This window comes from Aquarana catesbeiana, linkage group LG03 (genome assembly GCF_042186555.1).
Source record: "Aquarana catesbeiana isolate 2022-GZ linkage group LG03, ASM4218655v1, whole genome shotgun sequence".
In the NCBI taxonomy this organism is placed as follows: Eukaryota; Metazoa; Chordata; class Amphibia; order Anura; family Ranidae; genus Aquarana; species Aquarana catesbeiana.
The window spans coordinates 650655951-650669065 of record NC_133326.1 but is presented as its reverse complement, the minus strand read 5'-3'; the positions used below and the strand labels follow the sequence as shown (position 1 = coordinate 650669065).

The 13115-nt window shown below is 46.0% G+C and overlaps 1 protein-coding gene across 1 annotated transcript in view; it reads left to right on the top strand.

The window, feature by feature from the left end:
* FARSA (phenylalanyl-tRNA synthetase subunit alpha) overlaps positions 1 to 13115 on the top strand; it is a 50374-nt gene continuing 37259 nt past the window's right edge. The window contains exons 1-4 of the mRNA XM_073622638.1: positions 1 to 211; positions 3347 to 3484; positions 6747 to 6845; positions 9260 to 9378. Of these exons, the coding sequence (XP_073478739.1) occupies positions 38 to 211; positions 3347 to 3484; positions 6747 to 6845; positions 9260 to 9378 (530 nt within the window). The 5' untranslated portion in view covers positions 1 to 37. The remainder of the gene's footprint in view (positions 212 to 3346; positions 3485 to 6746; positions 6846 to 9259; positions 9379 to 13115) is intronic.

Genomic DNA, 13115 nt, shown 5'->3' with positions numbered 1-13115 from the left:
CGTCACCGAGAAGCACTGCGGAAGTTTCCTCCGGCGCATGCGCAGTGAAGAAGCCGGCAGCATGGCGGATAACAGAGTGACAGAATCGCTTCTGCAGAGGCTGCGAGATGGGGAAAGCGGAGGACTGGACAGCCTGGAGCTGGCTCTGTCGTTGGGGGTGGATCACCAGCAGGTGGTGGGAGCTGTGAAGAGCCTGCAGTCCCTGGGAGAGGTAAGAGGACCTGTCTGTGGAGGATGATGTAATAGTGCCCTGGGGTCACGTGACTGCACAGCTGTCCTGGGGCTGCAGAATACAGCAGGGCCAGGTTACCTGGGGCCCATAGGAAGGGTGGTGGCCTTGGAGCACTGGCGCCCACTGGCAGGGTCTTATGGAGTCACCCTTTTCTGCGTATTGTTGGTAGAGAGACTTCAAAACCTAAGTTGGGTTGCTGCCTGTGCTGACATGGCATGGGCAGCCACAGGACTAGAAGGGGCGCACGGCGAGCCGGAGGACTTGAAGGGGCGCGCGGCGAGCCGAAGGACTAGAAGGGGCGCACGGCGAGCCGGAGGACTTGAAGGGGCGCGCGGCGAGCCGGAGGACTTGAAGGGGCGCGCGGCGAGCCGAAGGACTAGAGGGGGCGCACGGCGAGCCGGAGGACTTGAAGGGGCGCGCGGCGAGCCGGAGGACTAGAAGGGGCGCGCGGCGAGCCGGAGGACTTGAAGGGGCGCGCGGCGAGCCGGAGGACTTGAAGGGGCGCGCGGCGAGCCGGAGGACTTGAAGGGGCGCGCGGCGAGCCGGAGGACTAGAAGGGGCGCGCGGCGAGCCGGAGGACTAGAAGGGGCGCGCGGCGAGCCGGAGGACTAGAAGGGGCGCGCGGCGAGCCGGAGGACTAGAAGGGGCGCGCGGCGAGCCGGAGGACTAGAAGGGGCGCGCGGCGAGCCGGAGGACTAGAAGGGGCGCGCGGCGAGCCGGAGGACTAGAAGGGGCGCGCGGCGAGCCGGAGGACTAGAAGGGAGGGAGCCGGGGGACTAGAGGGGGTGCGCGGCGAGCCGGGGGACTAGAGGGGGTGCGCGGCGAGCCGGAGGACTGGAAGGGGGTGCGCGGCGAGCCGCGGGACTTGAGGGGGTGCGCGGCGCGAGGAGCCGGAGGACTGGAAGGGGTGCGCGGCGCGAGGAGCCGGAGGACTGGAAGGGGTGCGCGGCGCGAGGAGCCGGAGGACTGGAAGGGGTGCGCGGCGCGAGGAGCCGGAGGACTAGAAGTCCTAGACTAACTACCCTGTAAAGTAAAGATGACATAAAGTGCAGCGCAAAAATTAAATACTGAATATTGACATATCAACATATTGTGATGTACAATGTGAATTGTGATTTTCATATACAACCAGATGACCAAAGCATCAATATCTGATTATTGACATGAATAAAATCAAGCGTGTTGTGCAAAAAATTCATACAGTATATGTGAAACCATCATAATTTGTATAGTTCTATTAGTGATTCAAAACACCAATTCGTTCACGTGTGTTCATGGGAAGATATCCAGGGGTGTAGAACTAAACAATTCACCATGATGTGTGCATCAACCACCCAGGGGAGAAGATTAAAAACGCTTACCAGACGGCAGCATAAACCAAGCCTGTAGTGTCAAAACTCTGGATGGCGGTCACAGGAATAGTATCCACAGGTAAAAGCGATGTAATTCCTCCTCAGCAGCTAAACCACTTATGGCAACATCAACCAAGCGTATAGCGGTAAGGATGACGATGGTAACCGCCAAGATGGTATCCACAAAAGATAAAAACTCCTACAACAGAACCGGTTGTGTTCTTGAGGGCTTCGCTCTTCTGCTGGCTCAGCTGATGTCCGTTCCTGTGACCGCCACTACAGGCTTGGTTTATGCTGCCGTCTGGTAAGCGTATTTAATCTTCTCTCCTGGGTGGTTGATGCACACATCATGGTGATTTCTTTAGTTCTACACCCCTGGATATCTTCCCATGAGCACATGTGAATGAATTGGTGTTTTGACTCACTAATAGAACTATACAAATTATGATGGTTTCACACACATTATTTTTTTTGTACAATGCACTTTATTTTATTTATGTCAATAATCAGATGATGATGATGCTTTGATCATCTGGTTGTATATGAAAATCACAATTCACATTGTACATCATAATGTTATGTCAATATTAAATATTTCATTTTAGCGCTGCCCTTTTTTATGTTAGTTATTCACGCAATTTCTGTTAGATTGTAGCGCTGGCTGCTACTGTTTATTTATATAGCGCCGTCATTTTTATATACCATTTTATCGTAAAGGTAAGATGTCTATAGTTACTTATTCTGAGGGCGCTCGGGTCATGCGATCTCCCCAGCGGCCAGCTTCAGTGAAGGGGAGAGATCGCCAACAGCTACGGTGCTCTCACCTCTAGGCTTACTATGGGGCATCCATTGTCGGCTGTCCCTCCTTTACGCTGAAGCCGCTGCTGGGAGCCAATCATGTGACTGGACCAGAGCGCCCTCAGAATAGGTAAGTATAGACCTCTTTCCTCTATATAGTATAGGGCTTGGAATGGGGGTGGGAGCAGGTTTAAGTTTAGTTTTAATGTTTGACTGGACTTCCACTTAAAAAACAAAACAAAAAAAAAACTTCACCCGAATCCTAAAAAAAGGCACAATTAAATATTTTATCAAAGCAGAACTAAACCCTCCTATCCTTTACAGCCAAGGAAGCTGCCATCTTGGCCTTTGATCCACAGTTGCTGTGAAGCTGCACGTGATCAGTTATGATACCAGCCATTTGATAGCTTGACATTTTGTTGGAGAGCACAAGCAACTGTGACCGTTCTCAATAACTGCATGCCTTGAATGTAATGGTTTTGTCAAACCATTACTTTAATAGGTTTAGTTTCGCTTTAAGTTGCAGTTGTAAAATACATGCTTACCTTATCTTGCATTCCAGAGAACTTTTCTCGTCCCCTCCATGCTGCCATATTGGGTAGGGGAATATTTTGCTCAGGCTGTGTCAATCCTGTGTGTTCGATCTAGCATTCTAGCAGGGCATCATTTAGTTGATCTGTTGCCATATAATAATGGCAACGTAAGTGCCGCCAATCCCATGCCATAGTAATGGCAATGTGATTCCTCATTGATATCTCTAGCAGGGCATAATTTTGCTTTGCTAATGCAAATGATTCAGACTAGAACCCCGGGCTGCTGTGTGGCTTTTGTCCTGTGTAGTTACATTAAGTAGTCCCTCTAGTTTTGCTTTTTGACATATTTGAGTTTCAGATTTTATAATAACACTCTCTTATTTTTTTTTAAAATGACATTTAGTCTGATTATTTATACTTTGTTTCCCCAGATTATTGAGGCAGAGCAACGATCCAGCAAGAAATGGGAGCTGAGCTCGGAGGGGCAGGAGATTGCTCAGGAGGGCAGCCAGGAGGCCCGGGTGTACTACAGCATACCCAAGGGGGGCTTGGCCCAGAGTGAGCTCATGGTGAGTGTGTATAGCATGCAAGAAAAGGAAAGACGCTGAAGTTATGCTTGAATTACACCAGTGGCCACGAAATGGCAGACTGTGGTCATGACCCGGACCAAGTGAAGCTCTTGTCCGGACCGTCAGCCCGCCAGTCTGCAGCGCTGAATCCCTGCTTCTCTCACCAGTAATTGGTTGCTAGGACCGCTGGCGTACTAGCGACCAATGTTGTCACGGGTGTTCCGCCCCCTGCAGTAAGCTTCTTTGCCCAGCTCCCGCCCCCTGCAGCTCGCTGCTTCTCCAGCTCCTGCCCCCTGACTGACTGACTACAAGGACCATCAGGTACAAGTACACTGTTCACTTTGATGGGCTCTACCAGTCTTTAGGTGCACTATGATGGATCACATGTAAAGGGGAACTCTGACCTGGGCACCCGATGTAAGGGGGAACTCTGACAGGCACACCTGATTTTTTTTTTGTTTTTTTTTAATTACCATTTCTTTATAGCAACTTATTAAAAATTCCACACATTCGTAAGCCTTAATATACAGTGAATCAAAACCAGAAATATAAATATACATTTACTATCCAGGTACCAGAAAGTCTAATTACGAACCACAACATATGTTTTTACAATATACCGTATTTATCGGCGTATAACACGCACAGGTGTATAACACGCACATTCATTTTAAGAGGGAAGTTTCAGGAAAAAAACTTACATTTTAAATAAGGAACTTTGAAGTAAAATAAGGGTCAGTGCCCATCTGCAACCTCACCATTGCCATCAATGCAGCCTGATCAATGCCCATCTGCAGCCTCACAAGTGCCATCAATGCAGCCTCATCAGTCCACATCAATGCAGCCTCACCATTGCCATCAGTGCAGCAGCCTCACCATTGCCATCAGTGCAGCCTGATCGATGCCCATCTGCAGCCCAGAGGGGACAGGGAGGGGGGCGGGACGAGTGCCGACAGATTACATACAGTGAGAATCTCCTATGATAGACAGAACAGTGGTCCAATGGCGGCCCAGGAGACAGGAGTTCCTATTACAGAGGCTGCCAAGTAAACAGGAGATTCCCACTGTATGTAATCTGACGGTGCTCGTTCCGCCCCCTTCCCTGTCCCCTCCGAGGCAGCTAAAACTGAAGTATTGGCGTATAACACGCACGCACTATTTGCACCCGATTTTCATGGTGAAAAAGTGAGTGTTATACGCCAATAAATACAGTATATACCTGGTGCACCTGCTCGGCTTATGGCCCTTAAGAAATAATCAGTAAATGACTACAAAATTTCTACTTGATGACTACATACAGTGCATCCGGAAAGTGTTTACAGCGCTTCATTTTTTTCCACATTTTTTGATGTTACAGACTTATTCCAAAATTAATTACATTCATTATTGTCCTCAAAATTCTACAAACAATACCCCATAATGACAACATGAAAGAAGTTTGTTTGAAATGTTTGCAAATTTATTATCGAATAACAAAAAAAATCACATGTACATAAGTATTCACACCACACTCTAAATTGAGCTCAGGTGCTTTCTTTTTCCACTGATCATCCTTGAGATGTTTCTACAACTTGATTGGAGCCCATCTGTGGTAAATTCAGTTGATTGGACATGATTTGGAAAGACACACACCTGTCTATATAAGGGTCCACAGTTAACAGTGCATGTCAGAGCACAAACCAAGCCATGAAGTCCAAGGAACATAGGAAAAAATGTGGAAAAAGTGAAGCACTGTCAATATTTTCCAGGCGCACATGTCGTTTGTGGGGATGGTACAGTTTTCTTTTTCTTTTCCTTCTTTCCTCCCCTTCCCTCTCTACAAAAACCAAAGAAAAGTTTTCCTTCCAAGGTATTAGAGCCACCATATTGAATAATACTATTTCAGACACCGGATCAGGGAAAGAATGCCTTATTTATATTACACTGTTGAGGTGAAATGAATCCACCTGCTCTAAATTCTACAAGAACAGGCTTCCTGTCCTTTCACCAATGCCGTAAAGTCCTCCATATGAATTATCAATTTCACTGCTCTGATCCAGTGTCTCACCGTTGGTGGAGAGGAGGACTTCCAATGTGTCTGCATGCAGGCCCTCGCCATGTAAGAGGGGACGTCTAACTACCGCCTGGTGGTATCTACCCCTTGAGAGAGAGAGCGGGCTGAAATGTAACACAGGCTTCTGGGTCCTGATGCAGGGAAAGACAAGATATATCTTTAATCAAAGCGCACATCTCGTGCCAATAGGGGCGAATTCTGGAACATGTCCAAAAAATATGGAAAAGTGTTCCCCCGTTCTTCTCCACAGTGCCAACAAATGGAGTCAACGTTAGAAAAACAGTCCAAAGTTTATATCCTGCTTCCTGCAATCTCGAGGATATAGAAGATTTATGTATAAAATTATAAATACTATCTCTTTAGATCAGCTCTTTTTCCCATGCAGCCGTAAAAAAATGGAATATACGAGTCTGGAGTTGCTATTAATACAATGTAAACCCTGGAGAGACCCTGGCATACTGGCCGGCCCATTATACATAATCACTCAAAACTAGTGGGTGAATCTAAAAATTCTGAACCATGAGGTAGTGAATTAAGAAAGTGCCATAATTGTATTGCTTGCTACATCGATGGTGTAAGCATGGATTGTATATCCCTTATAGATTTTCAACTATTCGAATCTCAAAAGTCCTGCCAACGAAACTTGCCTGCCTCCAAGACCCCTTTCACACTGGGGCGCTTTGCAGGCGCAACAGCGCTAAAAATAGCGCCTGCAAAGTGCCCTGAAAGAGCCGCTCCTGTCTCTCCCGAGGGCTTTCACACTGGAGCGGTGCACTGGCAGGATGCTAAAAAAAAGTCCTACTGGCAGTATCTTTGGAGCGGTGTGTAATACCGCTCCTGTCCATTGAAATCAATGGGCAGCGCGGCTATACCGCCGGCAAAGCGCTGCTGCAGCAGTGCTTTGCAGGTGGTTTTAACCCTTTCTCGGCTGCTAGCGGGGTGTAAAAGCACCCCACTAGTGGCTGAATAGCGCCGCAAAATTGACGGCCGCTTTACCGCCAATGCACTCACCGCCCCAGTGTGAAAGGGGCGTTAGATCTGGTGAAATCTGGTGTCCGAAAACCCTAGGGTTTCCTATTATTGGCATCATACGTGATGATGTTATGGGGCTTATCACCCTGGATTTTAATACAGACTACCTTTATAAGTAAGCCCAGGATAGAATATTAGTAATTTACCTTTCACTGCGTGTGTGTTGCTTTCTTTCAGAAACTGCCAATTGCAAAAATTGGATTCAGCAAGGCAATGTCCAATCGCTGGATTCGATTGGACAAGTCAGCAGAGGGAGGTCCACAGGTCCATAGAGTGGTGAGTGAACACTTCAGTGTGATATTTGCATGTTTTTGTTGCTTTTTTTTTTGAAAGATCTATATGAGTTTTATAGAAAAACACAATGGTACAAAAAAAGAAAAACCCAACACTCCAAGGTGTTTCCCAATGCTTCACGAAACATACCAGAATAGTAATATAGATGATACACCAGATATCGTGAGTCAGATTATGCAGCAGGCGATGATACAAAGTATGGAGTTACATTAAGTGACATTAAGCAACAGAGGCAAGAGTAAGTGGGTTAGAAAGCCAGTGGTCCCAAACAGCATCAAACAAATGGGGCTTCTTCTGAAACTCAAAGGTGAGTTTATAAAGTGGGAGGCTATTGTTATATAGATGGATATAGTGGGGTCGGTGACACCTTTCCATGTTAGTAGGATGGCCTTTTTAGCATAAAAGTATATTATGCGCAATAAGCACTTCTCATATTTGGAGATGGATAGGTCTCTAAAAATACCAAGGAGACCGTTTTTTAGGGTGGGAAATATGGTTGCTTTTTTTTTTCATGTCATCTGCAAAGTTATTTAGTTTCAGCAAAACGGTGAAAAATAAATACTTTTGAGCAGGTAGAATCGTTCCCATATATTTTGTCTTCTGGGTACTGAACGGTTTGCCTAGACTTCAGCTTTAATTTTTTTTTTAATTATTTTAATGTCCGCACAGCTGTGTTCATTTTTAATTCAGTATGTAATGGGAACTCCAGAAAAATCTATTTTTTTTTTCTCTCCATCCAGGCCTGAAATTTACACAGCTGTGCCACAAGACCTGATTTTCCTCCCCTAGAGTTCAGTAATGCTTACAGGTCTTGTCCTAAAATAGATAAGCCCTTAAAGTGGTTGTAAGGGCAGAAGGTTTTTTTATCTTAATGCATTAGGATAAAAAAAAACCACCTGTGTGCACCAGCCCACCTCAGCCTCCCTATTACTTACCTGAGCCCAATCTAGATGTTGCAGGAGTTTCTTGGCTGCCCAGGACTCCCCTCATTGGCTGAGACAGGGGCATAATTTGCTCCCGCTGCTATCTGTCAACCAATGAGGAGTGAAAAGGGGTGGGGCCTGGCTGCGGCACCGTGTCTGAAGGGCTCGGCTCAGGTGCCCCCACAAGCTGCTTGCTGTGGGGGCACTCAACAGGAGGGAGGAGCCAGGAGAGCCGAAGAGGAGGATCCGGGCTGCTGTGTGCAAAACCAACTGCACAGAGGAGGTAAGTGTAACGTTTATTTTTTACTTTAAAAAAAAGAGACTTTATCACTTAAGGCTCCAACAAAGTTTTTAGAATGCATGACGTATGTCCAACTCCTCTCCATCTGTTGCTATTACCAGCTGTCAAAATTACAGCTGATAGTTGCTTTATATTAAACAGCAGGAGCCACTGTCAAAACACAGCAGGACCTGTGTAAAATGACACTTGCATATAGTCTGCAAGTGTCAGGGAGTAAATACAATGCAACAATGGATTGTCTCCTTGTTTGAGGGGCATTCAAGTCAAACCGGGAATTTTGAGCTTAAATAATAAAAGAACAAATTTCAAGGAGTGGAAACTGCATTTATTCTTCGACATATTCCCCTTCTACAGTTATAAACTTATCCCAGCGTTTAACGAATGCCTGGAAAGCTTTGGCATAGAAAGATTTGTCAGTACACCTTAACCACCCTAGGACAGCCTGCTTCACTTCACTGAAATGCTGACCTCCGAGGAACCCAGCGTGCGCTGACTTTTCGAGAAATTCAAATGTTCGTGAATGATTGAGTTCATTGTTCCCACAAAAAGCATTGTCTCTTATGCCATTTCACGACCGGTTATGCGTAGATTATCTAGGATCAGGTGTTCCATGTGCGGAATGTTCACAGGACTGACTGCTGTGAACTGGGAACCACCAGGGCCTGGATGGTCACTGACAGATGTACGGCCATCTTTGAAACTTTTACACCATTCACATGTCTTGATCTGGGTTCACACTGCCGTATGAAGTGGCTCACAGCAGGGGTCCGGTGCGTCCCTATTCACCGTGCTGTTCCATGCAGGCACTAACGCTGTTGTCTGCCAACTTGATTAACGGTCTCTGGACTGGCCCACGACATGTGCGCCACCTATCAGTAATAGGACACACTTGCCACTTACTACTGTGTGTAGTTACCACCATGCTAGCATCCCTTTTTATACCTGTAAAATTAAAAGTCCAGGTTTGACTTGAATGCCCCTCGTATTTACTATTTTATTTATACGTAGATGAATGGTGTGACCTTTGATCTGCCTATGACATCACTTAAACAAATCTTACAAGTTACATTTTTAAATAAAAAAAAATATATTTAACCCTTAAATTAGTTTCAGTGGTTTCCACCACTTTTTACCATGTCATTGTCTTACATCCCACAATTATTCCTCTGCAGGTGGATTCAGTAGAAGATACTGTTAAGGAGAAGCTACAGCTGATTGAGAAAGGAAAGGCGGACAGTGTAAATGAGAAGGACAAGAATGAGCTGAAAAAGAGGAAACTGCTCAATGAAGTGTAAGTGGGTGCAGCATGGTGATTGGCTATTTCACAGGATCATATACAGAGCTTAGTAATAACATGCAACTACAAGAGCCACTTTTCAACCACCTGAATACTATCTTGCAAATACCTTTTTTTGCCAGCCCATTTTTCAGTTTTCTGTGATAGTTTGACAATAACTTGATCATGTACCCAAATTAATTTTATATCCTTTATTTAGACAGATTGAACTTTCTTAAAGGGGTTGTAAAGATCCATTTTTAATTTTTTTAAATTTTTTTTTTTAAAATACCAAACATGTTATACTTCCCTCCTCCGTGCAAGGGTTTTGCACAGAGCGGCCCCGATCCTCCTCTTCTGGGGTCCCTCAGCAGCACTCTTGGGTGCTCCTCTTCGGCGAGTGCCCCCACGGAGAGCCGCATTCCATAGGGGCACTCATGCAGGTGCGCTCCTGAGTCCTGCTGCTGCTTCCGTTGACACTGACGGCAGGACTCTGCCCCGACTCTGTCACTGGATTTGGTTGATAGCAGCGGGAGCCAATTGCTCCTGCTGCTATCAATCTATCCAATGAGGACCTGAGACAGTGGCTAGAGCTGCTGTGCTCATCCCCGTCGCTGGAAAGATCGGGTTCAGGTAAGGAAAAGGGGGGGGCTGCTGCACTACAGAAGGTTTTTCACCTTAATGCATAGAATGCATTAAGGTGAAAAACCTTGAGGATTTACAACCCCTTTAAGGTCTTGCTTGATTAACAGGTTTTTTTTTTTTTTTTTTATAATAGAAGGGGGAAAAAAAATGTAAAACAAATAGCCAGGACAGCACAACCTGCAGTGCAGCGTGCCCTCATTTTTTGTGCAGAATACCCACAGTTTCCTATAAACTGTCCCATCTTTTTGAAGCATTTTCTGAAAGTGCACAAAAAATCCAGTATGCTACCTGCACGAAAAAACCTCAGGTAAGCTGCACTGCATCCCAACCATAGGGCAACAGTGTGGAAGCAGCCTTAATTAACCACCTGGCATCCGCGCTATAGCCGAATGACGGCTACAGCGCGGACCTACATTCCCGGGAGGACGTCATATGACGTCCTCCCCTGTGCACGCTCCCTGCGCGCGCCCTGCAGGGCGCGCGCCGGGCGCGTTGTGATCACCGAGTCACTGAGACTCGGCTGATCACCGATCTGTGTAAGGGGCCGGTCCCGGCCCCTTACCATGTGATCAGCTGTCAGCCAATGACAGCTGATCACATGATGTAAACAAAAGATCGGTAATCGTTTTTTTTTTTTTACTCACGCTGACAGCGCGAGTAGAAAAAAAAGCCGATCACCGGATCGGATGTGAGGGACATCGGTCCCCAAGTGGAAGAGGCACATCTGCCTCATCAGTGCCCAATAAAAGTGCCACCTAATAGTGCCCACAGTGCCACCTATCAGTGCCCACAGTGCCACCTATCAGTGCCCACAAGTGCCACCTATCAGTGCCCACAAGTGCCACCTATCAGTGCCCACCTGTAGTGCCAATCAGTGCCACCTGCCAGTGCTGCCCATCACTGCCGCCTATCAGTGCCCATCACTGCCGCCTCATCAGTGTACATCAATGAAGGAGAAAAATTACCCGTTTAAAATTTTTTAAAACAAAATATAAAAAAATAAACTTTTTTTTAAAAAAAAAATCAGTTTTTTACATTTTTTTAATAAAAAGTAAAAACCGCAGAGGTGATCAAATACCACCAAAAGAAAGCTCTATTTGTGGTGAGAAAATGATAAAAATTTCATTTGGGTACAGTGTTGTATGACCGCGCAATTGTCATTCAAAGTGCGTCAGCGCCGAAAGCTGAAAATTGGCCTGGATAGGAGGGGGGTTTAAGTGCCCGGTAAGCAAGTGGTTAATAGATTCAAGATTTGTGGTTTGAATGTGATTCAGGAATCAGAGTTTTTTTAGTAAAGCCGTTTGGATGTCCTCTTCTACTGAAACTGTGAGGAGTTGCACAGTGGGCTGTACTGAAGTTGGATTAAGGTGACAGACTTTCAGACCTTTCGTAATTTACTGGGTAATATTTGTTCCCTTTGTGCTTTTACATGTTGCATTTTCAACTTCTAGAGGGAATTGGTATTCTTCAAGCTGAGAACGGTCTGTACTCCGCAGTTTACGGCCGTGTGCAAAATCGGCTCCTGCAATGTCTGGGTGTGGCACCGGGGGGCAGCGGATGGCTGCAATTGATGGGCACATTTTTTTTACACCCATCCTGCTGTTCTTAAAAACAACAGAGGAATGTCATCATTAAACAATGGCAATAATTAAAGTGTAAGTTCACCTCTACAGAAAATCTGTAAGGTAAACTTGCACTGGACCCCCTATGCAAGCCCCCCCCCCAGTCCCGCTAACCTGGAATCTGGCGATCACCTGCACTGACAGCTTGTATCATCACTGTAATGGTCCAGGGATTTGAAATCCCCACGTCTTTCTTTTCGCCTTGAGGTGACAGGACGGGCTACGCGGGTTCCGATTAGTCGCCGGCGCCCATGGGACGGCGGCGACCACTTAGAATGCTCCTAAACGTACCTCCTGATGAGGTACATTTTGGAGATTAAGCTGCAGGGGATTTCTAAGCCCCAAACCGGTGAGGCGGCGACCCGTTGTGTCAGTGCGGTTGATCGCCGTGCACCAGGTCAGCGTGACTGGGGGGGGTGAGGAGGCCGTCCTATGTAAGTTCACTTTACAGATTTTTCTGTAAAGGTGAACTTACCCTGTTAAGTATAATGATATCCTGTTTATTAAGCTGGCCATACACTGCTCCAATTTCATCCAAATTTAAGCCGTGGGTGGCCTTGGACAGGTGGCCCTGTTGGCACTGCTCGGCACAACACGAGTCAAAAGTTGAACCATGGAAGGAGCCGGGTGGAAATATGCAGTCACTGTTTGGGTATTCAGACATTCGCCGGTGCCAACAGGGGGATTCTTCCAACCGCACTCTTTAGCGTAAATGGAGGAATCCAATGATTTCTCTTGTTTAGCCAGTGGGTGAAACTATGGTCTATGCATGTAATTGCTAGCTAATATATAAAAAAAAAAAAATCTGTTTTTATATTCGCTTCCCTGCACCCCAGGGCTCAAAATGAGAGAAGGACTATATTCCTGTGCACAGCACAGTCAGTCTAACACTGGGAGCCTGCTGAAAGGAGGAGAGAGTCATGTGAGCAGAGTAATCACATCCCCAAAATGTTGACTCTTTATCATCCAGTCATCATCAAGCAGGCTGTGGGCTGGTGATCAAGCTATAAAAAGCACTGCAGAAAACAGGTCACCAGCCTGGCAGCACCCACTGGTGTGTGTCCTGGATTATAAAACTGGTTTAACCAAAAATATTTCATCAAAGGATTGTTTATTCTGTTATCAGTTTTTTGTATTTGTTTTCTGAGGCTTAAAGCTTATCTAAACCCAAGAAGAGACATGTAATCTATTGCAGCTTACCAGTCCATGGATGGGGTGGCTGTATTAGCTTTTTTTTTTTCTAGGCTTTTTATCATTATTATTATTATTATTATTATTATTATTATTATTCAGGATTTATATAGCGCCAACAGTTTACGCAGCGCTTTACAATATAAAAGGGAGACTTAACATAAGGGGGAGGTGTTTTATAGGCCACAGGGAAAGCTAGGAAGAATGCTAACTGAAAACAGTCAGTAGAATGCATGGGAAGTGATCTGCTCGCAAGAACGGCCTCTACTCCTGTAGTAAATGGACCTTGGCGTG